Raw genomic sequence first — 26071 nt, 5'->3', positions numbered from 1 at the left:
TAATGCATTTGTTGTAAAACAGCGCATTTTAAAAACGTTTAGTTTTAATTATTTTTTGTAGAATTAATAACTTATTTAAGAGGTGAAAATAGAAATAGTAAAAAAGTGAAACGATAAGAGAAAGACGTTAAAAACAAGGGCCAAATTTTTTCATGATTTGAATTTATTAGAAATCAATGTTCCAAATTATTTCACCTCCAGAATTTTGATTTTTTAAATATTTAATTTATTTAGTATGTTTACGATTTTAAAAAAGGAATTGGGTATACTATAGCCTACGTCACAGATCGTGTTATTCCTACTAAATTTAACTAGTAAACAGCATTTTCTGCGAACCTGATTTCTAGCAACAAGTAAAAGCATCAAACGAAGTGTCTTGTTATAAGTCGCTACTCGCCAGGTTGGAATTGTATTAGTCTAGTTCCTTTGGAAATAATTTATATTGTTGTTTTACCGAAGTTTATGAATTTAGTAAACATATTTAAAACTCAGCTTATTAATTAAACTAAAAGGTAAATGTTATTCCTAGTAAATGGAAGTAGTTGTGCTTTTTTCATATTATACCCAATTCTAGTAAAATTTTATTTATTACTATAAAAGGGTATAGTTTTATTAAAGTTTTCTACCTTTTGTAGCTTTGATTGAAAAAAATTGTTCAATGCATTTTTTTTTTTGCTATATCATGTAAAACGAGAACGAAAATTATTGTCTAAAACATACACTATTAATGTTTAATGTGGGTGAACAAAAGCAGGAATAAAAAATAAAACAAAGAAGATAAACTTGAATTACATCAATTTAAAATTTTTTAAACATTTACTTAAGCTTATGTTCCGTAGTTTAAATTAGGAAAATTTTAGTTAAATGAGAGTCAAAATTGTTCTATGATAATTAATTAATCATATTTTGGTAATTCTGATAAATTATTTACTTATGATAAAATCTTTATAGTCATATTCTTTAGTAGTAAATTGGTAAGTATCATTTTTATACATTGCGTTGCTTGAAAATACTGAAGAAATGAGCATGTTTCAAGAATAAATTATTAATTTAAGTCATGTTTTGTTAATAGAAAATGCAATGTGCAGTTATTAGTTTCTAGGATTGGTCTAATTATCCCCTTTGTACTTTTTAATAATCTCAGCATCTTTGAACTTTGTTCCTTAAGCAAATTTCTTAGTTTTTAATGTTACGAAGATGAATCCTTTCCCCCTATTCATCAGACAAAAGAATGGGTGTAAATATACTTCGCTGTGCCTTTTGACAAAAAATTGTCTTCTTTCTTTTTTTCTGTGACAATCGTATTTACCTGCAACCCCTTTCTAAAAAAATGGGACCGAAAACGTAATGTTTGCAATAAAACACAAATAAAAAAAAGCATGCATAAACGTAAAAGCATAATATAACCTAACAAAAACTTAACATACATAAATGGTACTTGGGTAAAATCCGATTAACCATTAAAGTTGGCGAAAATTCCGCCAAAAGAGACCAAATCGTTTCATACTGTTACCACGGCATATTTAATGGCATATTTAATGAAAATTTAAAAAAAAAGTTTTTTTTTTTACAAAAAAAATCCTTGGACTTAATGTTCAAGACTCTACTATTAAAAAAACTTATAGCACAGTTTATTTGTGGCATTGTTGTGGTAAAATTTGCGGCACAGTTTACTTACAAAAATAACTAAACATTCAAGCACTTTATATTTATTATGATTTAACCAAAATAAAAAAACTGTTTCAATGAAAAACATTAAGAAAATACTCACGTATTTGGTATATTCTTTTCCTTTCTTTAATTTTTCCGAAAATGGTTGTCGAGGTTTTATTCAAATACAAAAAAAATGTATTATAATGAAACATGAACATTGTAGGGTATCTACCACTACAAAATTACAATTCACTAGTATATAAGACGTGTTAACTCGACTCTATGTCGGGGTACCTTATCATAGATGTAGGTTGACATTGTCTATAACTACCATCCCCACATTGGTGACCTTTGGACGTGATGTGAAAACGCCTACCTTGGCAGTAACGCCCACTTCGATATGAACACGCCTATCTTGACAGAAACACGCACTTCGATGGATGGTTCACATTGAACAGTTGACTTGCTACTTGTGACTGCGACATTATCCCCCTCCTCACGCTGTTCCTACTCAGTCTCGTCTCGATCACGCACAACGTTGACTTGCATACACTCGACTGCAAACGGCAACGCAGAAGCGACTACGACAGTGAAGTTAATACACCTCTCACATTCAGCACTCAAAAAGTACGGTGATCTTAATACAGCTCACCCGGCTTCTCACAAAACAGCAATGAATCAACTAGTAGTATCCGTTTATCGAATTCTTCCCCAGATATAATTCTGGGGAGGAAGTATTGTAGGGTATCTACCACTACAAAATTACAATTCACTAGTATATAAGACGTGTTAACTCGATTCTATGATGGGGTATCTTTTCATAGATGACGGTTGACATTGTCGATAGCTACCATCTCCCCACAAACATTATATAATAGCGTATTGCAACTTAACATAAAAGCATGCAACATAACAAAAACATAACTTAAAAACATATAACACGACAAAAGCATAGCACAAAAAATTCGGTTTGTTATAAATTAAACAGCATCGCCTATTTTGGCGAGAAACTTGGCGAAAATCAAAGGGCACGAGTTTAGGGTACATGATTCACATTTACAAGACTTTTTGTTAGCAGACAGAAGCAGATTTTTGCAGAACTATGTTTTCAAAATTTAATTTGTTGAACGTTTAGAGATATCAAGGGCATTTAGATATTTAAAGGCGTTCTTAGAATTTTAAAAGTTGTTTCTGAAAATATTACGTCCGAGTATAAGGAAAAGCGTTTTATAATCTGCTATTCAACAGCTGATCCATTTTCAGGTTTACAACTTTCGTTGTTCATCAAAATCTAGATGTCTTTCGCTGTCATATGCATCAGTAATAACTGTTCTCTTCCCTGCAAATTATTCATTTTCCCATTATTTAACGGTATATGACAGCAATTTTAAATATGGTTCGCTATTGTTATTACGTTATTTAATTTTGATCATTATTCAAAATTGTTCAAAGATAATTCCATGCATAAAAAAACCTTTATTAAATATTTTTTATTTTTCATTCATATTTTTCTTAATAATGATCGAAAAAATACTGAATTATATTGTATAATTTCTTTTTTGCATAATTTTAAAGAATATAAATTTGCATGTCAAAATACAAAATTGAAGCAAAATCAGTCGAATAGTTTCTGAGAAATTCAAATATTTCAAATCAAATATTTGAAAAATCGATTTCTCAGGAACCGATTTTGATCAAATGGGAAAAATATACTTGAGGGTGCCCCTTGGCGAAATTGGCGACTTATGTTTGGCGCCATACTTGTTTGCCCGGAACGCCGGGGTAACCCACAAACGGGGCATTTATATCTATTACTAATTAAACCTTCATTCAAACATCAGTCAATCACTGCTTTTTTTCCATTGTTGTTCAAATCGTACAGAAACTTAAGATTTATCTTATTGACAGTATTTATTTATAGTACCAGAAGCAAAAGTAACCTTACCAGCCGGTATCCAAAGTAGAACTAACGGATCTCTGAAATTACATTTAAAAATTCATTTAAAAACAACGCTAAATTCTAAACTAATCAGAATCACGATTAAAATCTAAACCAATCAGAATCACGATTGGTTTTCAACATCGCCCAGCTTGGCGATCACAACTTGGTGGGGGCACCCTCAAATGTAGTCTACCCGATCAAATTTACAATTGAGCCGATTATTGCCGATTTGACCCATTTTGCTCAAATTTTGTATTTTGACATGTAAAATTATATTCTTTAAAATAATGCAAAAAATTTCATACATAAGAATTAAAAAAATTTTTTGACCATTACTTAAAAAAATAATAAATATTTAATAAAGGCTATTCTTTGCAGTTTTGGATAAAAGAATCTTATAATTGTGGGTGCACACTCACACAAACTTTTTTTTATTAATATAAAGTAATTACGAGATGCTAACACTTTCTAGGCAACTTTTTATCATAAAATTATTAAGTTCTCTACAAACATTGTTGGTTTTTATAGTTAACTAAAAAGATAAGAATTCAAATTCTTATATTTAAATTTTATCCCAATAGAATAGAAAACTGAAGTTGTGGTACCAAATTTGTATTACAATGATAAAATGTTTTGGAATCGTTTAAAGGAATAATATTTAACTTATTTTATTTTACCAAATAGCAAAAAATAATAAAAATACTGATTTCAAATCATCACAACGGCTTTTAAGTTTCACATTTCATGGTTGGTTATCTTTCATTATACTTTTTTATGCTTTCAGAAATTCTTTCAAAATGGCACATTTCGTTGATAGTGAAGCAATAAGTAGATCGAGAGCCGATGCGATGCATTCTGATTCGCTGGGTTTTCCGCCACAGCTACCGCTTATAACAGTCACACCACCTCAAACTTTTTGGGTAAATTCGCTGTTTTATAGATTGCTTTAACAGGTTTAAGTAATTTCTTAATAGTCATATACAGGATTAATAACCAGTAATTTATTGCGAAACCAAAATTCTGACTGCGTATTGTGGTTGGTTCTAATGCCACTTGCCATATGGGCAAGCCTGCTTGGTGAAACCGAGCAAATTTAAGGCAAAGTGTGCGATTCTTGTTTTTCAGTGGCGCCATCTATGGCTAAGAATTCGATTTCCGCCACATTATACGTCACACCTGTTTATAAGGCAGACTAGAGCCTCTGAATTAGACAGACCGATTTATCATCTATTTTTGGAGCAAAGAGCTAACATAAGCACAATACTAACATAACGTTAACTTGCGAACTTGTTTGGTCCAATATTGCCTAGTAGGTCAGCTCTGATAGTATAGGAGCCTTAAGGCAGACCCATTCATACATCCATTCATTCATCCACAGATCGTAGTTTTGACCTGATTCAGAGAACAATCGATCTCCAATCCAGTACCCCCAGAGGTTTTGATTTGTTATGGGAACATGGAGGACTTTGCGACTCGACAGAATTTTAACGTGCATCAGTCACCAACTACACAGGAGTCTTCGGCTGTCGGGGTTCGAACCCACGAACTCTCGGATATGGGTCCAGCACCCTACCAACCAGGCTATCCCGGTCACTACGTGTTGTAAAGCCCGAATGCTTGAATTTCAACTGCAGCTTTGCGTTCGATGACAATTAAAGCTAAAATCGTTTCCCGATCGATACGCTCGAATTAATAATCTGATTATCGTTAAACTTAATTTATTGTGAAACGAAATTCTGACTATTTATCATTGAGATCGAATGCTTCAATTTTAACTGAAGCTTTGTGCAGAATAACAATTGAAGCTAAAATCGTTCCTCATAATTGCAGGCATAATTTTTCTCCTTTTATCGCTAAATAGAATTTATCACCAAACAAATTTCTGACCCTTTTATGACATGAAGAATTTGAAATACATGAAATTAAAATGAGTAAAATAGCTTGTTAAAAAATATTTAATTTTTGTGACGTCTAAAATGACAGCATCGGTCTTATATCTTTCAGAATTAACTTCTAACACCTTTTTTTTCTTCAAAATAATTTTTTTTTAAAAAGTTTTCCATGTTTCTCGTTTCATGCATTGTAAAATTATCTTCTCTTTTTTAGTTTAATTAAACAACGTGGTTCTGAAAAACTTTTTCGCTTGAAAAATTATAATATACATTTTTTTTTGAAATTAAAGTATTAAAATAATGATTAAGTTTTTAGTTTTATTGCTCGGCAGAAAAGTCTTGTCTAAAACAATAGTCATAAACTGTGACTGAATATAGACAAGATTATTTTATTCGTCATTTTACAATAAGAAAAGTTTTTAGTTTCTTAATAAAAGGCTTCATATCCATATGGTATTATTGATCTTTTAACTTTTTCTTTTAATACCTTCGAAAAATTTGAAATATTAGATTTGAAAATTTGCAAAATATGATTTAATACTTTAAATTTTTTTGTCTTTAGATTTCTTTTTCATTTATATCGATGAAAACCGATTTTGTATGATGTTAAAACGTTCTTTTAAAATAAATTTCTCAAAAAAACGATATATATATTTTTAATAAAAATAAGTTTTTGTTGTTACTAGCCCTCAGCTGTAAACAAAGCTGAATCAAGTTAATGACACCAGCAACTCTAAGCATATCAAGCACGAAGAGTGGATCCAAGCAGAGATCACCTCTAGGAAGACCAAGACAGCCGAGAATATGGTCTGGTGTAGCCTGACAGACTTAGATAGTCATACTTAGAGAACATGTAGGGAAAACTTTTGCTTTGTTTATGTATGCCATATATATCAGATGACCATTGCGAAAACGAGTAATGACAGTCTGCTCTAGTCTGCTGCACTGGAGGGACAGGGAACCACCAGGGCGATTATACTAATATCAGTAGTGAGCAAGAGGAACAGTAGGACCACGTAGCGGAAATAAAGCGGAAATACGCTTCTGAAAAAATCCGCGATGACTGAGAACACAAGGGCAGAGCTGAGCCAATTTTAGCAAGGAAGTCAGAAAACTCATTAACAGCAAATATTGTTAATGAAAGAGATCCACTGCAAGTGAATCGCCTAGAGTTGAAAAGCCTTTTCAGCTTGTTCAGAATAGCCACTCCGACATCATCCCGCACTTCATGCGAATTTGAAAGATGCTGGATCTGACTCCGGCTTCACTCCAGATACTAATTTCCTTCAAACGAGAAAGTAAAAATACTCTATTGAGTTCAGCTTCTATGGCAAAAACGGAGCAGTCATCAGGATTTCTCAATTTTATATGGTAACAGGTGTTATGGGATCTAATATAAACTGCACTACCAGAACGAGTATTTTCATTCTTGCTACTACCTGTAAAAATAAGAGTAGCCACCATTGGAATATTGCTGATTAATTCGAAGGCAATCTGCTTCAGATGAGCTGGGATGACTGATGATTTGTTGACATGAGTCAACAAATCATCAGTCGGCATCAGGTTTGAATGGAAAAACAGGCTTGAGATGGATCAAGAATGGAGTTCAAGTAGTATGGCTCTAAAGCAATGTCGAATTCTCACCAACCACATGCTAAAAGTCTAATTGTTTCACCAATGCTGAAGAAAGGGGATTGTTTGAACCAAAGCTGAGTAGTTGGTTAAAATATTTTACAAGATTTGAGTTTCTTCGAGAGCTGAGTGATTGAAAATTGGCCTCGAAAAGGACAATGTCATTATGGCAGCTATTACGCAGATCAGTCTAAATAGAAAGAAAATCTAACAGAAAGATAATCTAACAGAAATATAGAAATCTAAAAACGAGGAAACGCATAGCACTAGAAACTTTATAAATATACATACCCTCCAACTGCTACGGAATTTCCGTAGTTTCAGAAATCTTCTTTTCAGACGGTAGCAAAATTAATGTCTTAATATTTAAAAAAAATTAATTTTAGCGTAACTTGTCCACTATTACTTATAAAAGTGCAGGCCATATGGCTAGATTCTTAAGTTCTGATAAAAGTTTTATGAGAAATCCATTTGCTTTAAAAATTTCTACTTTGGTTCGCTACCACTAGAAAGAATTATTTTCAAAATCCTCATAAGTTGGAGGGTATGAATATATTAACTGTAGTACTGTTCTGGTATAGTTTTGTTACAAACAATTCCTGATTAGACGGCGCTCTAATATTTTAATATATTGAAATAACTGACACGGGTAGAAAAAACATCAACAATAAGTTTTTTGTAAAAACTATATGAAGATAATTAAAAGCATAGTTATTATTTCCCTCTCTGTCCGCATCTCACTGACGATTGAGTTGGGCTATAATAATCGCATTAGATGCTTTAAACAAAAACAAGTGTTTTTATGTGTTTATGCGCTTATATTTTTTATTTGCTTTTATTAAATACAGTCAAACCTCGATATCTCGAACTTGAAGGGAGAAGGGAAAAAATTCGAGTTATCGAAAATTCGAATTATCAAAAATCGCATGTTATCGATGGTAGAATAAAGAAAAATGCTCTTTGCATAACTTATTTACTATTCCATATTTATTCTAAAAGCACTTTTTACACTTTCATTTAAAAAAAAAGATTCAATTGTTGCTTGCTTTAGAGATGTGTAAGAAAGTTTGTCGATAACACTTTCTAAGTGGACTATAGCTTTAAATGTCTCCTCTCACTTATCGGCTGCCTCTCAATAAATCTCCTTACAGTGTCCACTGCAGAAAGTGCTTGTTTGTTAGTAACATTCGGCTGTAAATCTTCGATTTCCTCATCCTATTCTTCTGATAGTTCACAAGAAGCTCTCGTTTGAGCGATGATATCATTGTCATTCTACTGACCACACACTGTTACTGCATCATCTACGTTTACAAAGTCATGAAATTCGATGTCATCAAGCTTCATGAGTCCGGTCAATCTGTTCCAATCATTTTCGGTGCGGTTTTCTGTTTGGCTACTTTCACAATCTTTAATGAATCCAGACTTCTTAAGGCCATTCATTATCGTAGAGGAAGACACATCATTCCATGCTATCAGCCATTCTTAAAATTGTTTGTTTTTCTTTGGATTTTTTTTTAGTTTTGGAAGAAAAATCTACACTATTTATGAAAAAAATTCGAGTTAATGAGGATTTAGAAAGAAAAATTCGTGAAATCAAGTTTTTTTTAACATTGAGAGTAAAGAAATTTGAAGGGAATTTTTTTTTCCTTCGAGATATCGAAAAATTCGTGAAATCGAGGTTCGACTGTATTACAAATTATCTTAAAACTTTACATTTTAACACATTATATTTTATGCCTTATATTAGTTTTTTGGTTATGTAGGACAGATATTATGAAAAAAATTATCCAAAAGTGGCTTCATATCCACGATTCGTAAGCGAGTTGCTGGCGATAATAAAGGACAACATTCCTGAAGCAAATTTGGATCTGTTTAATACACCAGAGATGATAATTGGAACTTTAAATTCTATTGTGAAGAGACTTGATGACCGAAATAATAAGGTTAGCATTCAGGCTACAGTTTTTTAAAACAAAAATTTAAATACTTATCTCTAAGACTTCAGAATTTCCATATTACTATCGATGTCAATACTGCTTAATTAATCATGATAATAGGTATCTAATATACGCATATAATTTTTTACTGTCCTCTTTAACAAACAGGTACCCAAAATTTATTACAGGTTGCTTTATATTGAACTTGCTTTCTTTTATTCTTTCAGTTGCAAACAGAAGGTTCGTATATTTATTATAAAAAATAAGCATTTTTAATACCTTCGACGTTTTAACGAATTTTTAACCTTAAATTTACAACCAGTAGTTGAGTCTAAAAGTATATTTATTTACAGTGTATTTTCATTTAAAATTTTTTAAAAAGAGAAACTGTAACAAGACAAGAAACTATAAACAACAGAATAAGCAAACGAAAGTAATAGAATCAACTAAAGATGAAGATGATTTAAGACAATAGTAAAAAAAAGAGAAAAAAAAACTACCACTGTTCCGTTTTTAGGAGCGAGCTTATCGCCATTGATGATGGACTCAATACTCTTTCTTTCAATTTCGAAAGAGATTCGGATCCTTACCAACAGTAGAAGCGCTGTTCAGCACTTGGCTAGCTGGCACAGAGTGAGGGACAATACTAGCACGAACATCCTTTATAAACTTTTACACCTCTCCAAATATTGTCGAATTCACGTACAATGGATACCCTTACACGTAGATATATCAGGCAATGAAATAGCAGATAGTCTAGCCAAGGCAGGTGCAACTGAGGCCACTCCACCTCCAGTGTCTCTTACCTCCTCAGAGCTCTTCTCCATTGCTAAAGCCAAAAATAAATCTGTATGGCTTACTTCACCCAGTCACAATTGGTACCAGGGTACCAGATCGGGTATTTGTTTGACAGCTGACGAAGACCGTCAGTCTCAAACCGCCATCACACGTCTTCGCTGTGGACACCTGAAATCACTGAGGTACTCTGAAGGAGAAAAGTGTTTTCCCTCTGTACCAAGTGCTATTCGGCCCATCAGGCATCCCCTGAATATCTACTGGACTACCTCGGTCTTTTAAAACAAGACCTTATAGAAAGACCCTTACTTATTTTAGACTTTTTGAAGGTGAACAAACTCATGGATCTTGTCTAGCTGGGCTAGAAATTGGGATTTGAAAGAAGAAGAAAGGAAAAAAATGGTAATGCAAAAAAAGAAGAAGAAAAAGTGTATAGAAATGCCAAATTTTGCAAAAGAAAAGTTAACTATAAGATTTGTTTTCGGAATTCTATTTTATTTATGTCCATTAAGAATGCTTCAAAAAATGCAAAAAGTATACATTACATTATCTTGTCTTTTTTTTTTTTTTTTTTCTTAAAGTTTTATTTATTTCATCAATTTGAATCAGGTTTTATAATTAAACCATGTGATCCTCTCTTTATTCTACAGTAATATCTAATTAAAAATCTAATGGTTTTTTCATTAAAAAAATGCTTTTGCATTTTAAAGAGCAACTAAAAAACAATTGCAATAAACATTACAAATTATACCTTTAAGAAATATCTAAAGTGGACTATCCACTAATTGCAGTGTTAAAAGCATATTGTAGAATGAGTAGAATGTAAGCTTTTAAATGTAGTTGTAACTGGTAATTCATCTATTTCTTTTTTGCTTAGCAATAATTTCTTTTTCTCTTTATAGTTTGCAGAAGCAATAGCAGATGATTCAACAAGGGAAGCAGAAAGTGGAATGTATAGCCATGAGCTTTGGTTTAGTATTTTAGGATTTATACAAGAACACAGCGAAGCACCGTAAGGCAATATTTTTTTCCGTATTTTCATTCCATATCTAATAATATCTTAATACACATTAAAAGGGCAATGTAAAAAAAATATTTTTTGATCATATGTAATAGGTATTAAGGAAAATAGCTTTTTAAAAGTTTAATTGAAGATAAATAAAAGAGTTGCATAGAAAGAAAAGTGTTTCGTTAGTAGCAACCTGAAAAACTAGCTAACAGAGAGAGTTACAGTTCATAAATAAATTACAGTTTTACAGCATATAACTTATATAACAGTATATTCTTACAAATAACAGTTGATCGTACAAAATTGACTGAAGCGTATTTTGAGATGAAGTTTTAAAAATCACCAGTTTCTTTGAGATGAAGTAATAAACGATATGACTGAAATTACCAGAATTTTAGAGAACCGGAATTACCGATAAAAATAAAAGACGTAAAGCTGAGAGGGTCATACAGTGAATAAGTGCTAATTTGAAATTGAATAAATTTGTAGAATTAATTCAATTGATACTAAATCGATGAGGCTCTACAATTTATTAAACAAAAGTTTTAAAAAAAACTTGAACATCAATAAGATTACATAATTATTTTGAATCTTTTCTGGTTATCATTTTTTTCAAGTTAAAGGCTCGCAAATTTGAGTTAATGCAAAAGGTACTTTTGCTCCTATGTTCTTTTGTTAGCATTATTTTCTGGCACAGGCGGCATACGATTTAAATCTTCCGGGAAGTTTTGAACATAATTTTAAAAGTTGATAAAAATATTTAACTCAAATTTTCATTTTAAAACAGTAGCCTGTAAATATTTATATCTAAATGCACTTTTTTTAAAAAAAATTTTAAACTATTTAACTAGTTAAGTATGCGTCAGATATCTAAATTGATTGCTAGTTTTTCAAGGGTAAGTTATTGAATGTCTTGGTGTGTGTACAGAGCGCTGAAATAAAAATGAACCACCCTGAATAACTTTCAAACTAATGATCGGATTTTCATGTTCTATGAATCAATCTTAATTGCTTAAGGGGGTGACCTCAAATATGGTAATTAGGAAGTATGGGCATTATATATATATATATATATATATATATATATATATATATATATATATATATATATATATATATATATATATATATATATATATATATATATATATATATATATATATATATATATATATATATATATATATATATATATATATATATATATTTCAAAGAATATAATCGAAAATTTTATAAATTGTACACCTTACAATTCAAATTTTTTCCTACCATTATTAAACAAAGTAATAAAAATAATAAATATTTACTAAAAGTTATTTTTTGCATAAAGATTATCTTTGGGTAAGCGAATTTTATGATTGTGTGTAAAAAGTTTTCCATTTGCTTAAAAAGTTTACGAGATATAAGGAAACACGCAAAAAGTCAAATTAACATTAAGCCTGTCTAACTATTGGAACCATATTTCCAAGATTGTGGCCACCCCCTATAATTTGGAGATTAGAAATCCAAATCTATCGAAAAAAGGGTATGTTTATTCAGAGAAAACATATTTATACATATGATTTCGTAACTTAAAATATCATTTGCACTTATTACTTAGCATATTTAAAGTCACCTTCCGAGCCATTAAGATTGAATCCGAGAAAGTGAAAATCCGATCGAAAGCTATTCTGGGTGGTTCGTTTTTTTATTTTTCACACTTTACCGTTGATTATTTATACTACTATCAGGATTGAACTGAAATTGAGATTAAAAATTTAATATTGCTATGCTCAATGTTTAATGTAAAAGCAAGCGTATGTCAAACCGGATAATGCAGATAAGTTTTGATGTCAAAAGTATTGTTCTTCATTTCAGAATGGCTGCTATACCAGATTACTTTGAAGGTGAAATTAATCGAATGAATGAGTACAACTTGTACCTGAAACAGCAAATTTGTGATATGGAGCCGAAAATAAGTCATTTACGGCAAGTTTAATTTATTTTTCGATACCAGATTACTTTGAAAGTGAAATTAATAGAATGAATGAGTACAACTTGTACCTGAAAAGGCAAATTTGTGATATGGAGCCGAAAATAAGTCATTTACGGCCAGTTTAACTTATTTTTCGACACGCGCAAAAGTTTTAATTACTTCGAAAGCATTACCTTTAATTGACCTTAACATAAAAATTCAAAAAAGTGTTTCAAATTTTTAGTTTTCAATCTTGAACCTAATTAGTGATCAAAATCTACATATTTTAACGGTATATTGACTAATTTTAATACTGCTTGACTAATTTGATATTGATGACATGCTAGTTAGTTATTTCCGTCTGGATTTTTGCAAGATACAAATAATACGATACTGAATTTTCAGTGCAATGAGACAAAGTAGAGTAAAGTAGTTCCTCCCATGGTACTGATTTCGTTTCATTAAGTTTAGCGTGAAAAATATTCAAGGAAATAAAAACCTTACTTATCTAGAAAACTACGGGATAACTATGTCAAAAGTGCAAATAAGAAAAGTATTCAAATAAGTTTATACTAGTCAAATAAGTCAAAAGTGCAAATAAGTTTTATGAGTAAAAATCTTATCCATTTCTGAACAATAAGTTTTAGTGACTTATGTTTGTTTTATTCAATTTAGAGTTTGCTAAGCATGCAGTTAATTTGCCTGAATAGAAATAAAGAAAATGTATTTTTTGTATGCATAAAAACTCAACAACTTTTAACTTATTAGTCCTACTGTCACGGTACATAGTTTCATGAGACACAGTGCAAAAAAAGTAAAATAAAAATAATACATAGAAACAATACCACATTTTTCAAGATAGCACTATTCTTGCAGGATAGTTTCGCCCCTTTTTTCTACCCACTAAAATTTGACCCTCGAGGACGTGTGACCTTTTAACAGTATCATAAGATGAGAGTACTGAGCGGTTTTTTTTTACAGGGATATTTTTTTTTTCTTTTTCTGGTGGCTGAAAGTTTTACTTTAACAATACTGACATTAATTTCGTTTATCAAATAACTTTGATGCAATTCAGTTTCGATGATATTGCATGTATTTCTTGCTCATAGCAGCTTTTTAAATGCTGGTTATTTTTTTATTACTATAAAAGATCCTTCAATGTTTCATAGTAAAAAAAAATTTGACGTTCAGCTAAAAAACTACTACTATCCATTCTCAATTGTTTGAAAAGTCAAACTTCAATAGGCTTGTCTTAGCTCTTGACTGTCCATTTCTCATCTACAAAACTGCAACAAAAGAATGATAACACCACGACTTTTTTGAAATTTTTTGTTACTATGACAATTGCCCATTTTATAAACTATCTAAAAATGTGCAGTTTTGGCCTTGATATTGTTTGAAAATGGGTTGGACAGAGAAAATTGTATTCAAGATAGTTATAACAGAAACCAATACCTTCCCCCTAATAATTTGTTTCTTGATTCTACTGGTCTAAATCCCGTCTGCATAGTTTTAACCCTGCTGTGGGCCATATTAGGTTAACAGAGTTTGTTTCGTGTTAAAAAAATATCGGAAACAATAAATAGTATTTATTAAAAAATATAATAATTAAGGAATGAAATAAAGAACATTGCACATGAAAAAATACAAAATGCATATTTAAAAAAAAAGAAAAAGAAAAAACAGAATACGCACTAAAGCAAAACATAGGAAATTAGAAAATTTGCTTTTTTTTCTGTAGGAAGCATTCTGGAGAAGTCAAGATATTTGCTGTCTGTTTTAAGCGTGTAATGGACGTCGCAGAGTTAAATGTTATACGACGTTTTATATCAAAACATACAAACATTCCTCTCTATTTTGTTCTAAATTAACACAAACACCTTTATTGAGGCGGGAACATTCCTCACACATACACAAACAAGAAGAACTCGTTGCGTTAATGTTTTAAAAAAATATTCACAAATTTAAAAATTATAGATTCGGAATGCACATTCAGATTTGGACCGGTTCAAGGAAAATAACCAATCAAACATGCTGTATTTCAGTAAGAACACGCTATAAGAATCCTTTCTTTACTATTTATATCATGATCTCTCTCTGTATATATATATATATATATACACAGAAGAGCCATTACATTATGACCACCCTTCTAATAACATGTAGGACCACCTTTAGCACTCAAAACTGCTAGCACCCGCCTTTGCATTGATTCCACAAGGTGCTGATAGGTAGTCTGAGGTATCTGGTTCCAAGCGCTCACCAACCGGTCCTGCAATTCCCTCACATTGCGAGGGGGTAGCGTGGCAGCACGAATTTGGTTTTCCAAGTAGGACTACAACTGCTCTATTGGATTAAGGCCAGGTGAATTTGGGGGCCAAGACATGACTTGAAAGTCACTGGAATGTTCCTCGAACCAATCCATGACGATTCGACCCTTGTGACATGGTGCATTATCCTGTTGGTAAACACCATCCCCCTCAGGAAAAACTGTTGCCATGAATGGGTGAACCTGGTCTGCAACTATGTTCAAGTAGCTTACAGACGTCAGGGATTAGTCTATGAGGATTATGGGTCCTAATGTGCCCCATGAAAACATTGTTCGTGGGCGAGAAACCATGAATATCTGGGCGAGCCCATCGTTATAGATATGGAGGGTGGTCATAATGTAATATATATATATATATATATATATATATAACAAGCATTAATGTGGAAAAATTTGTAATTTCAGATCAGAAGTTTTATCATCAAACATAAGAGATGATTACGGACCAAAATACAAAAAAATTGCACCCCGATTTAATTACGTAAGGCTATTTATTATACTTTTAGCAACTGTGTATTTGTGCGTAGTAACTGTTAGGTGCCACAATCCAATAAAACATAAAATGCACAGAAAACAAATGTAAAAGTAAAAAGAAATTAAAAGGAAGAAAAAATAGTAAAAATAACAACAAAATATTTAAAAAGCCTAAAAATCAACTTAAACTGTAAAAAAAGATATTATTTATTATAGAATTATCATATTTTTTAATATATATATATGTTAAATCTTAATTATCAGGTGATACTATACAACTTTATAATTTTTACGTGACTGAAACCGGTTTGCACTTGGTTGCGTTCGTGTAGGAATTGGTTAAATTTGACGATATATAATATAAATTCGAGGATTAGATAAATTAAACGATAGATCAGATTATTAACGATTCGACCAAATCATTAGACGCTCTGTAGTTTTTTAGCACGAATTTATATGCAATATTTTAATTTGTAAACATAAATGTAATGGGTTTTATGCAAGAGATTTTTTAAATACTTCCTATTTGTATTTATTTTTAACGTATTGCATTTCAATGTTAATCAATTAATACACGAACGTAAGCAAGTGCAAACCGGCTTCAGTCGTGCAAAAACAGAAAAGCTGTATAGTAATACTTGATAATAAAGATTTTACATAGAATCTTTAGTGCGCCTAATAATTTGGCCAGGGGCTATATATATATATATATATATATATATATATATATATATATATATATATATATATATATATATATATATATATATATATATATATATATATATATATATATATATGTATATATATATAAATAAATAAAGGCGGATAATAAGTTTACTTCATTTCTTTTTAAAAATTATTAGTTTTACATATTTCCAAAAACCAGCTTCATGCAAAACTCTTTAAAAACATTAATCAAGGTCCAGGATTGCCTGGGTGGTAGGGCACTGGACCCATGTCCAAGAGTTCGTGGGTTCTATCCCCGCGGGCCGAAGACTCCCCGTGTAGTAAATGGTGATTGATGCACGTCAAGTCCCTAAGTCCTCCTGTTCCCACAACAAATTAATACCTCTGGGGGTACTGATCCAGGAGTTTCCTTGTCTTTTGGATTTGTTCAAAATTACAAGGCTACGTAGTTGAACATTAGTAGGCGTAAACCCCTCTTCCGAAAGAAATCGGGACGGCTGTTTAACGACGGATATAAAATACAAAAACATTACTCAAGAATTAACTGTTCATTTGATGAAGTTAAATAATTACGTATCATAGTTTTTCTTCAAAAGTTTTAAATAGCATTTATCCAAGAACAAATTCCTTCCTTATTTTTTTTTCTCTCCTATTTTGTTCCAATCTGAAAATAGATCGAGCTATGTATAAGTTTGATTTCATACACCTGGTATATTCCAAATCTCAGTAGTTCAAATGCATTTTGCAGGCTGAGTGGATGGCAAGACTGATGAGTCAAAGGCATATGAATAATATTTTGAATAAGCGATTCAAGGAAGTAAAGACGGAGGCTATACAATATAGAGCTATACTTGGAGCGCTGCAGAACTTTAATGCTGAAATTCCACTCACCTATCAGCCGCAGATAGACGAATTTTCAGGTAAAGTTGGAATGGAACCAGTGGTTCAAGGAGGTTTTACATCTGCAGTTCTAAGTGGCAATGAATATGCAATCGATGTAAGTAACAATTATATCATATCATATACAATATATACTATATGCAACTATTTATTACATACAAGAAATAAAAATCAAGAAATCCAAGAGGGGGTCAAAATTGCATGTCACTGTTTTTTTAAAAATATTTTTCAAAAGAAGTACTGATATAGTATATATATATATATATATATATATATATATATATATATATATATATATATATATATATATATATATATATATATATATATATATATATACAGTCAAACCCCGCTATAGTGAACCTTCAAGGGACCGAAATTTCGGTTCACTATATCCGTTACGCAGATAATTTACCTAATGGTTCCCAAACTCCTCCCTTTTATTGCACATTATTCAAATAAATGACTGAAAAATATTATGTAGTAGCAAAAAATTACTCTTCGTCTATTATTCGTCTATTATTCATTACTCTTCGTCTTGCGTACAAGAAAAATTAGTAATCTTTAGCTGATGAGCAATCCTCAACATCAGTTATGGAAACACTTCCCGACTCTCAGATAATTTTTCCTGAATTTCTGTTATTCCGTTTTTTAAACCTGTCTAACCAGCCATTCGAGCACATGAAAGTAGTCTCATAAAAGCATTTAGCAAATTCATCCACATTTGTCCAGATACAGGAAAATTGCGGCTTCTTCGAATGGTGAACCACTTCAGTAATGCTTCTTTATCATCCTTGTGATCTGCTTTTCTCAACTTATTTTGCCATCTAAATTTTTTTCATGAGCATAAATTATTAATTGCCTATTTTTCCATATGTTACAAACTTCAGATTTAGATAGCTTATATTCCCTGAAAATATCAAAAAAATGAAGAAAAAAATCAGTCGAAGACAGAAAAAAGTTCATTATATCCAACTTCCTCACTTTTTTGGTTCACTTTATCCACAAAAAATGTCATTATGCGTGTATAGCAAGGCAAGGGACCGAACATTTGATTCACTATATCCGGGAGTTCACTATAAACCATGTTCACTATAGCGGGGTTTAACTGTATGTATGTATATATATATATATATATATATATATATATATATATATATATATATATATTGGCTTTCAGTGGCATTATAAACCGAATCGAAGGAACATCATTCTATAAAATCGCAACATCAGGAAATTGTATTGATCAATACAGGCCTGAGAAATATAAAAATCAAAAGATAATGTGTATTGAGTGTGATATTTTAAACCTAATCTTTGTTAACTGTTTTGAATTGTCTAAATACGATTTATAAGTTATAATACAATTTCTTTAGTTAGCCTATTTTTTTTTAAATTCAGTGCTAAATGAATGAAAAAAAAATCGAATTATTGGATCAAATACTCAAAAAAAGTTGGGAATCGATATTCATATGATTACTTTATGGAAAGAAAAGTCTTGACATTTTATTTTATATCTTTAAACATTTTAACAGCGCAATCCAAGCATTCAGATCAAAAGTAAACATTTAATTCCGAGATCAGTGACAACTAAAAGAAGAAAAAAAAATCAAATCAAGTTCCTATTTTTTAGAGCGGCTTATGACAGAAATTTGCAAGCTTGCCCATAGCATTTATCTCAAAATAAAATAAAAACTGTATGATGTAATTTAATATCAAAGGTAAATATTTACTCAATTTTCTTAATTTTTTTTTCCAGTGTTATTTCAGTTTTTTTTTTTCCATTTCATAAAACGGAAGTTTATAGTAAGAAAATGTTTCCCGATTCGAAATCATTTATCTGATATAGAATCATTTATCATATCATTCGAAATCATTTATCAAATGCATAGTTAATATGAAGTGTGAAAGGGATTGGTTTAATATGAAGTTAAATAAATGAAGTTGGGCGATTCCATGAAAAAGGGGAAAAGCATCGGAAAATTCAAATAAGAATAATGTTATTATTTTGGATTTTTTCTGAATTAGAAAGGTTTGCAGTTTGATAATTTATAAAAATTTTTTTTGAGAATTCAGTTTTTTAGTGTTGGTAGCCCATTGAACATTGGCAATCGCTTGTTCTGATTTGGGTGAAGAGCATGGTCAGATTCTGAAAATCAGTAACTTAACATTATCTTCCTTTCAAAATGTTCCAAAGAATAAATATTGCTTATTACACTTAGTTGAAGTATTGTGCAGTGTTAAAATAACTTTTTGTTGTTAAATTCACTTAATTATATAAATTTCAACTAGACATTAATGCATGTAACGTAAGTTACCAAAAACTAGGAAAAGTTTTTATGTGTAAAAAAAAAACATGTGATACAAAAGTAAGAATATTATTTTTTCTTTCTTAGAGGCTAGCACTAAATAAGTAGCAATAGTTTTTTTTTTAAATATTATTTATTTATTGTTTTGTGCACTATTCAATATATGTAACGTAAGTTACTGACTTGCATGTAATGTAAGTTACCAATGTGAAATGAGTTCACTTCTTTTGAAAATTGACATATAAACTAAATAAGATGTATCCAGCTACAATAACAAAGTTTAAATAAATAAATACTGCCTTAGGATATTAATTTTATTGAAAATCTTTGCATTAAGTCATTTTATTGGGTGTTGGCATTCATATGTTTTCAAAGTTGGACGAAATCTCTCTACAAGCTAATGGTGGCAAGAAGAAAGTACAAGCACGTTATCTTCTTCATTCAGTTCGAGAAATGTACCAAATGTTTATGGAAAAAAATCCAGAATGCAAAATTGGAAGACTAAGTCCTTTGAGCTCCATCCAAAACATGTCTTGCTTAGTAGCAAACCTCCTAGAAATGTTTGTCTTTGTAAGTATCACGAAAACTTCGGATAAGCTACTGAAGCCTTCAGAAAATTCTATAATGTTCCATCTTACGCAATACTTCAGAAAATTATTTTTATGTTCAGAAAAAAACAAATGAGTGCTGGTCTGGAGAATGTGTGCCGGTGGATATCAAAAATGTTCACATCTGGTCAGATGGGCCAAGGATTCAGTTCAAGAATCGATATATAACTCCGGTCTTACCTGTTTTTGAGATTCATCATGGAAAAATATTGATGTGGAATTATTTTGCCACGTCACACGGCAAGAGTCCTGTTGATGGGACAGGTGGATCTATTAAATGAAGTGTAAGAAATGTCGTATAGAAAAGAAAACATATTGTCATCAATGCCTCTGAGTTTGGGGTAGCAACACAAGAGCATTGAACAAAAATAAATATGGTAGAAATCACACCAGAAGATATTAAGAAGCGTCAGAAAAAGTTAATCTGTCTAGTCTATTCTCAAAAGCTCCACAGATTAAAAACATTAAGCAGATCCACCATTTAAAAGTTCAAGAAGGTATACCAGAAGGGTTTTTTAAGTGAAAGATGTTGAAAAACGAAATGATGAATCCAAAATAAAAGCTGGAGATTGGTATATGGTTAGATACGAGGAAATGTTATATCCTGGTGTGGTAATGTCTGTTGAAGAGCAAGAATTTAAAGTCAATGTAATGACTGCTGTGGGAATCTATTGGAAATGACCAGGAAAAAGAGATGAAATATTCTACCAGAAAAAAAGCATGGTGAAAAGAATTGAGCCCCTATACTAGTTAATAACAGAGGACATTATAAGTGTGCATAGTAATGTCTGAATCAAGTGTATAAATCAAAAGTTTTTTGAGTTTACTTCATGTACACTTTTTCTCCCTTGCACTATACTGTTTAAATATGTTAATTTGCATTTGTACATTACTGGAGTAAAAGTTTGATGCAAAGGGAATTTCGTAACGTAAGTTACCCATTTAAAAAATTATATTTAATTTAACTTTTGAAATAAAATCCTAAATCTAGGCATAATAAATATTTAAACATGTCAGTAAAATGATACATATAATCTTAATCAATTAACATTTGTATAAGAACAGAATTTTGCCTTCAAGCATATTGCAAATTTATGCCATTCCTTTCTCAGTAACGTAAGTTACCACACTAGTTTTAGGTTTTTACACTGCTTAAATTGAAAAATATTAATTATTCTAATTAGTTTCCTTTTGGTTTTGATTGAAATTTTAAGAAATCACTTTATTTTAGATTGTGTATTAGTATTATTTGTTTGCTTTTAAGTTCTCAGTGCAATAAAGTTTCTGTGAATGTAACGTAAGTTACCATGGAATAGCCCAGTTCACTGACAAAATTATTAAAAACTTGCTATTTTCTAATATTTTACCTGAAGATCTTTGTAACTTATTCACATATTTAGAAATTACTCACTTTACTTTTAAAAACACTAATTTAGAAAATCCCGGACGAAAGCATACCAAGAATACGATGCATTCATTCAATACCTTTATGAACTTGCAAAATAAAAGCAGCGATCCACTACCCGTATGGAGGCAACTTGGAAATGAAGGAATACAGTTGCACGCTTGTTGTTTAGTAATGCTGTGAACCGCAACAGATTTAATTGCTCTAAGTCCAAACGATATTTAGTACTCAATGCAATACAATCAAGCAATTTTTAAACTAACTGTAATTTACAAAAAGAAAAGATAAAGTAAATGGAATAAAGCTCTATTTGACTTTTGATTGTTCTGGCTAATCGGAAAGTGCACGGAATTTTGATTAATGATAACCTATCTTTGCTACTAAACGGGCTTCAAATTCTATCTGAAATCGGTAGGGGAACATTTGAAACTTCTACTGTCTTACATAACTGAGTGAGCTTCAGGTGAAATTTCAGTGCTCTAGAAAGTGGGAAAGTACTCGGAATTTCGATAACGATATTCCATCTTCCTGCCACAATTGAAAGTCAATAACAGCGTAGTAGCTACATTTGAATTGTAATTTAACTATATTAAAATAATTTACAACCGATGTATGATTATTATTTATTTTTATTAGCCATCAGAAGAAATTTGCGAACAAATATTAGATGAGTTCGAGAGATCTCTTAGTGATTTAATGAATGCAGGCAATACAAATTTGAATGTAATACAGCAAGAATTGCAAAGATTTACGGATATACAAGGCCGGCTTGAAAACGAGATTGGAGAGATTAAGAATGAAGCAGAAAACGTGGATCCCATGGTAATTTTTGCTTTTATTTTATTTTTTCATACTCGACTTTCTTCTAGGCAGAAGAAGCATTTAACAGTACATTAGAATTTATTTTCGCATACTTTTAATATTTCAATTCCATGATTTTGCTCTTTTAAAACCATTTTATCCACTCTCTTTAAATATTTTTATAAGTAAAAAATTCCATTTTTAATAATAATAAAAAAAAGAGTTTATCACATTTAAATTTAAAAATTTAAATATACTCGGACAAAAAATAAAAAAAGTACTTTTACTATCTGCCTTTGATACTATATACTTGACAACTTTACTACGACCTACTATATAATAGATAACTTTAAAAGAAAATTTGCACAAGGTTTATTTAGCCTTTTGGTTATGGCTGGTACAACATGTGAACCACAGGGGACGGTACAGTATGGAACACCGCAAGCAAAGGGTTAATATCTAATGTGAAGACAACTGAGTACTTCCAACTCGAGAAGAAGCGAAATGATTATGTCTAGCAATGTGACTTAAGTCACATTTAATTGGGTAACTTTAAGCGACGACACGCGAGAGCGTTAAACCTGATTGGCAAATGCCTTGATTTGCCCTAGATTACGTCCCTTGCTGGCATTCAATTGGAAAATGGTAGTTAGCTAAAGAACATTGTTCTCATGTCATTGGGCGTAAAAACGAACACAAAACAATTACAAGTTTTGAAATAATCTATCAAAATTTGTGTTGTTTTTTAGAACAAGATCGGGTGTGAAACTATTTTTATAGTCTCATATTTAGGTTTAAAACTTTTTGTGAACATTCGCCATTTGCAAATTGGTAAAACAACTTAATAGAACAAGGCAATTTAAACTTTTATAAATTTAAATTATTTTGAATTTGACTTCAAACCATGTAGGATTTTATATTCATTTGGTCTTAATATATTTCATTCATTTGGTCTTAAACTATTTTACACCTGTGCAGACATTGATTTAATTCATTGATTTGCTTGACAACTATTTTACAACTGTGCAGAAATTGATTTTAAAAATTCTCAAAGTTGTCATATTTAATGGTTTAATTTCAATTATTCAAAATTTGAAATGAATTTTCTATGACATTTTGTTTCTTGGTTCAAATAAATATTATTTATTTAAGTTTAAAACTTGACTTGAAAAAACGTATATTTAAAATTTGATTTCTTGATAACTATTCAACCGATTTCGTTCAAATTTCACATTTTATGTAAATGTAAAAGTAATGTAAAAATTTGTGTACTTAACAATTCAAGATTTTTTAGAGTTCTATTAAATGTATTGATAAAAAAAAATTATAATTATTTAAAAATATTTTTCATGAAATTATCACCAGATAATGAATTTTATAATTGAGATAGAGTGAAATTACAAAAGTGAAATGTAGATTAAAATTTCCAAATTATTGATCACTCTCCTTCCTTAACAATTTGAACCATAATTTTCAATTTTGGGAGACTCGACATATTTTGAAGGTCAGAAACCCGAATCCGAAAAACAAGTTTACATATTCTAAGGAAATACATTTTTTTCTGCCGCATTTCGTAAGTATCGTCTACACTAATTAATTAACGTATTTAAAGGCTTTTAAAGCAATAAGATTGATTCCTAGTATGTAAAAATCCAATCATTAGAGATCAAATGTTATTCAGGATGTTCACTTCTCCTTATCTGTCGCACTGTACGTACCTATGTACAAATACCCAATTATAAAAATTAAAATAATTATTTGAATGTATTCTTTAATATCTAATTATTATTTCCAGATAATTGAACTCGCTGAAATAAGAATGGAATTATCTATCATGTCAGATGACTTCCGCCTAGCACGTGTTAACATACATTCTCCTCCTCCTGCTTCTCCTCAAACCGAAGAGACTGATAGAGTAATTGATCTGGATCAAGCACCACCCCCACCTGCTATCAGCATACCAAGGGAAGATCCTTTACCTCCCCCCGCTATTGATTTAGACAGAACGGTTGACCTGGATGAAGTAACTGCATTAGACTTACGCCAACCTACTTCCATCATACAAATAGAAGACCCTTTACCTCCCACTGATATTGATTTAGATAGAGTGGTTGATCTGGATGAAATGGCTGCATTAGACCTACGCCTACCTGCTTCCAGCAGACAAAGAGTACAACCTTCATCGTCCCCTGATATGGATTTAAGTAGAGTGATTGAACTGGATGAAGCAGCTACATTAGACTTACGCCTACCTGCTTCCAGCTTACAAAGAGTAGACCGTTTACCTCCTCCTGCTCTTGATTTAGATAGAGCGGTTGATCTGGATGAAATGGCCACATTAGAGTTACGTCCACTTGCTTCTAGCAGTTACAGAGATGACCGATTACCTCTGCCAGCTATTAGTTTAGGAAGAAGAGTTGATCTGGGTGACTATTCATTACCTCAGCAGCCTGCTTTTAGTAGAATAATAGCAGAGGACAGAATGTTTCATTCCCTTGGCTATGAAGGAGATGAAAGCCAAGATTATTCGTATGAATCTTCTGGGTTAGATGAATATCAGTTACCACCTCCTACATTTGATCAAAGTGGGAGAATAGAGGACTTATTACGAGATATTGAAGTACTGAATCAGGAGATAGATTCAAGGAATGAGGAGCTCGCTCGGCTTAGGCAACCACCACCAGCTTCTTACTACCATTTAGGAATCGATTATTTGACAGATTCTTCTTCGTAATCACCAAGAACTCCTTCTCCTCAAGGATTCTCTTCGAATCCACAATTCAATCGAACATTGTATTATTATAGACAATCACCGTGACTTGAATAAAGTGTAACCAAATGAGTTTTAATGTTTCATAAAGGGAAATTTGTGCTCTACACTTTGATCATAAAAACAATTTTACAATTAAGAATTTTCCTTTTTAAGCTAAATGACTCTAGATGAAATTTTTCTTTTATGAGGTAGAAGAAAAAGTTCATTTAAAAGAAGAGCATTACAAAAAAAATTTCTTAACAGATGCAGTACTACTCGGCATGCTGTTCCCTTCCGCCTATCGCCGGTTATGTCACCGCAGGCCAGCATGTCTTGTGAACAGAACAGAGTATATTTGGTCACATAAATTGGCATAAAAGTGACATGAAAAGTTGTTAGAATGAGCACAGAACACCTTTGGTCGTTTTCTAGAAGAGAGTGTAACACTGAATTAGTTAAATTGTTTAACAAATATTAGTGACATTGTGTAACTTCATTTTAGCGTAGCAACTAATAGAGTTAGGCTCTTTTAATGCAGTAATTTATAGATTTAAAAAAATGAGTTTATAATAGCAAATAGATATTTTTAGAAGTTTTTTAAAGAAAAGTTTTAAAAAAATGTATATTTCAAAACATATTAAGATCATTATCTTTAACATGAGGACGGGCATTTTGGGAATTTTTCATAAATTATTGTAATGCAGAAATGATTTGAAACTTAATTTATATTAAAAAGTGAACATCAAATATTAGAAAATTTCCATATATTTGTGGAAATGTTTTGAGAAAGGCACGAAGAAGAAATCTTATTTATTCCAAAACAGGCTGAAATCAGAACATTTATATTCCTAACGTAGGAAAGGGGAATTTACGAACTTTTTTATAATTTTTTGGCAGTGCAGAAATTAAACATATTTTTATCATTTAGAAGAGAGTCAATTTGTTTGAAAATATCCAAATACGACAGAAAATATTTATGGAATATTTTT

The 26071-nt window shown here is 31.1% G+C and overlaps 1 protein-coding gene across 1 annotated transcript; it reads left to right on the top strand.

Moving 5' to 3' along the window:
• Positions 1 to 790: 790 nt before the first annotated feature.
• On the top strand, positions 791 to 25202 carry LOC107448430 (uncharacterized). The gene is made up of 9 exons (XM_087166628.1): positions 791 to 974; positions 4380 to 4515; positions 8883 to 9062; positions 10754 to 10863; positions 12718 to 12828; positions 15549 to 15624; positions 17056 to 17304; positions 22166 to 22351; positions 24126 to 25202. The coding sequence occupies exons 2-9, from the start codon at positions 4393 to 4395 to the stop codon at positions 25062 to 25064; spliced, it is 1974 nt and encodes a 657-aa protein (XP_087022754.1). The 5' UTR covers positions 791 to 974; positions 4380 to 4392; the 3' UTR covers positions 25065 to 25202.
• Positions 25203 to 26071: the final 869 nt, after the last annotated feature.

The sequence above is a fragment of the Parasteatoda tepidariorum genome, chromosome 6, assembly GCF_982258835.1.
Source record: "Parasteatoda tepidariorum strain Cologne lab strain chromosome 6, Ptep-v5.0, whole genome shotgun sequence".
Lineage (NCBI taxonomy): Eukaryota > Metazoa > Arthropoda > Arachnida > Araneae > Theridiidae > Parasteatoda > Parasteatoda tepidariorum.
Note: the sequence above shows the minus strand (reverse complement) of the source record. Positions and strands in the feature narration are given on the sequence as shown.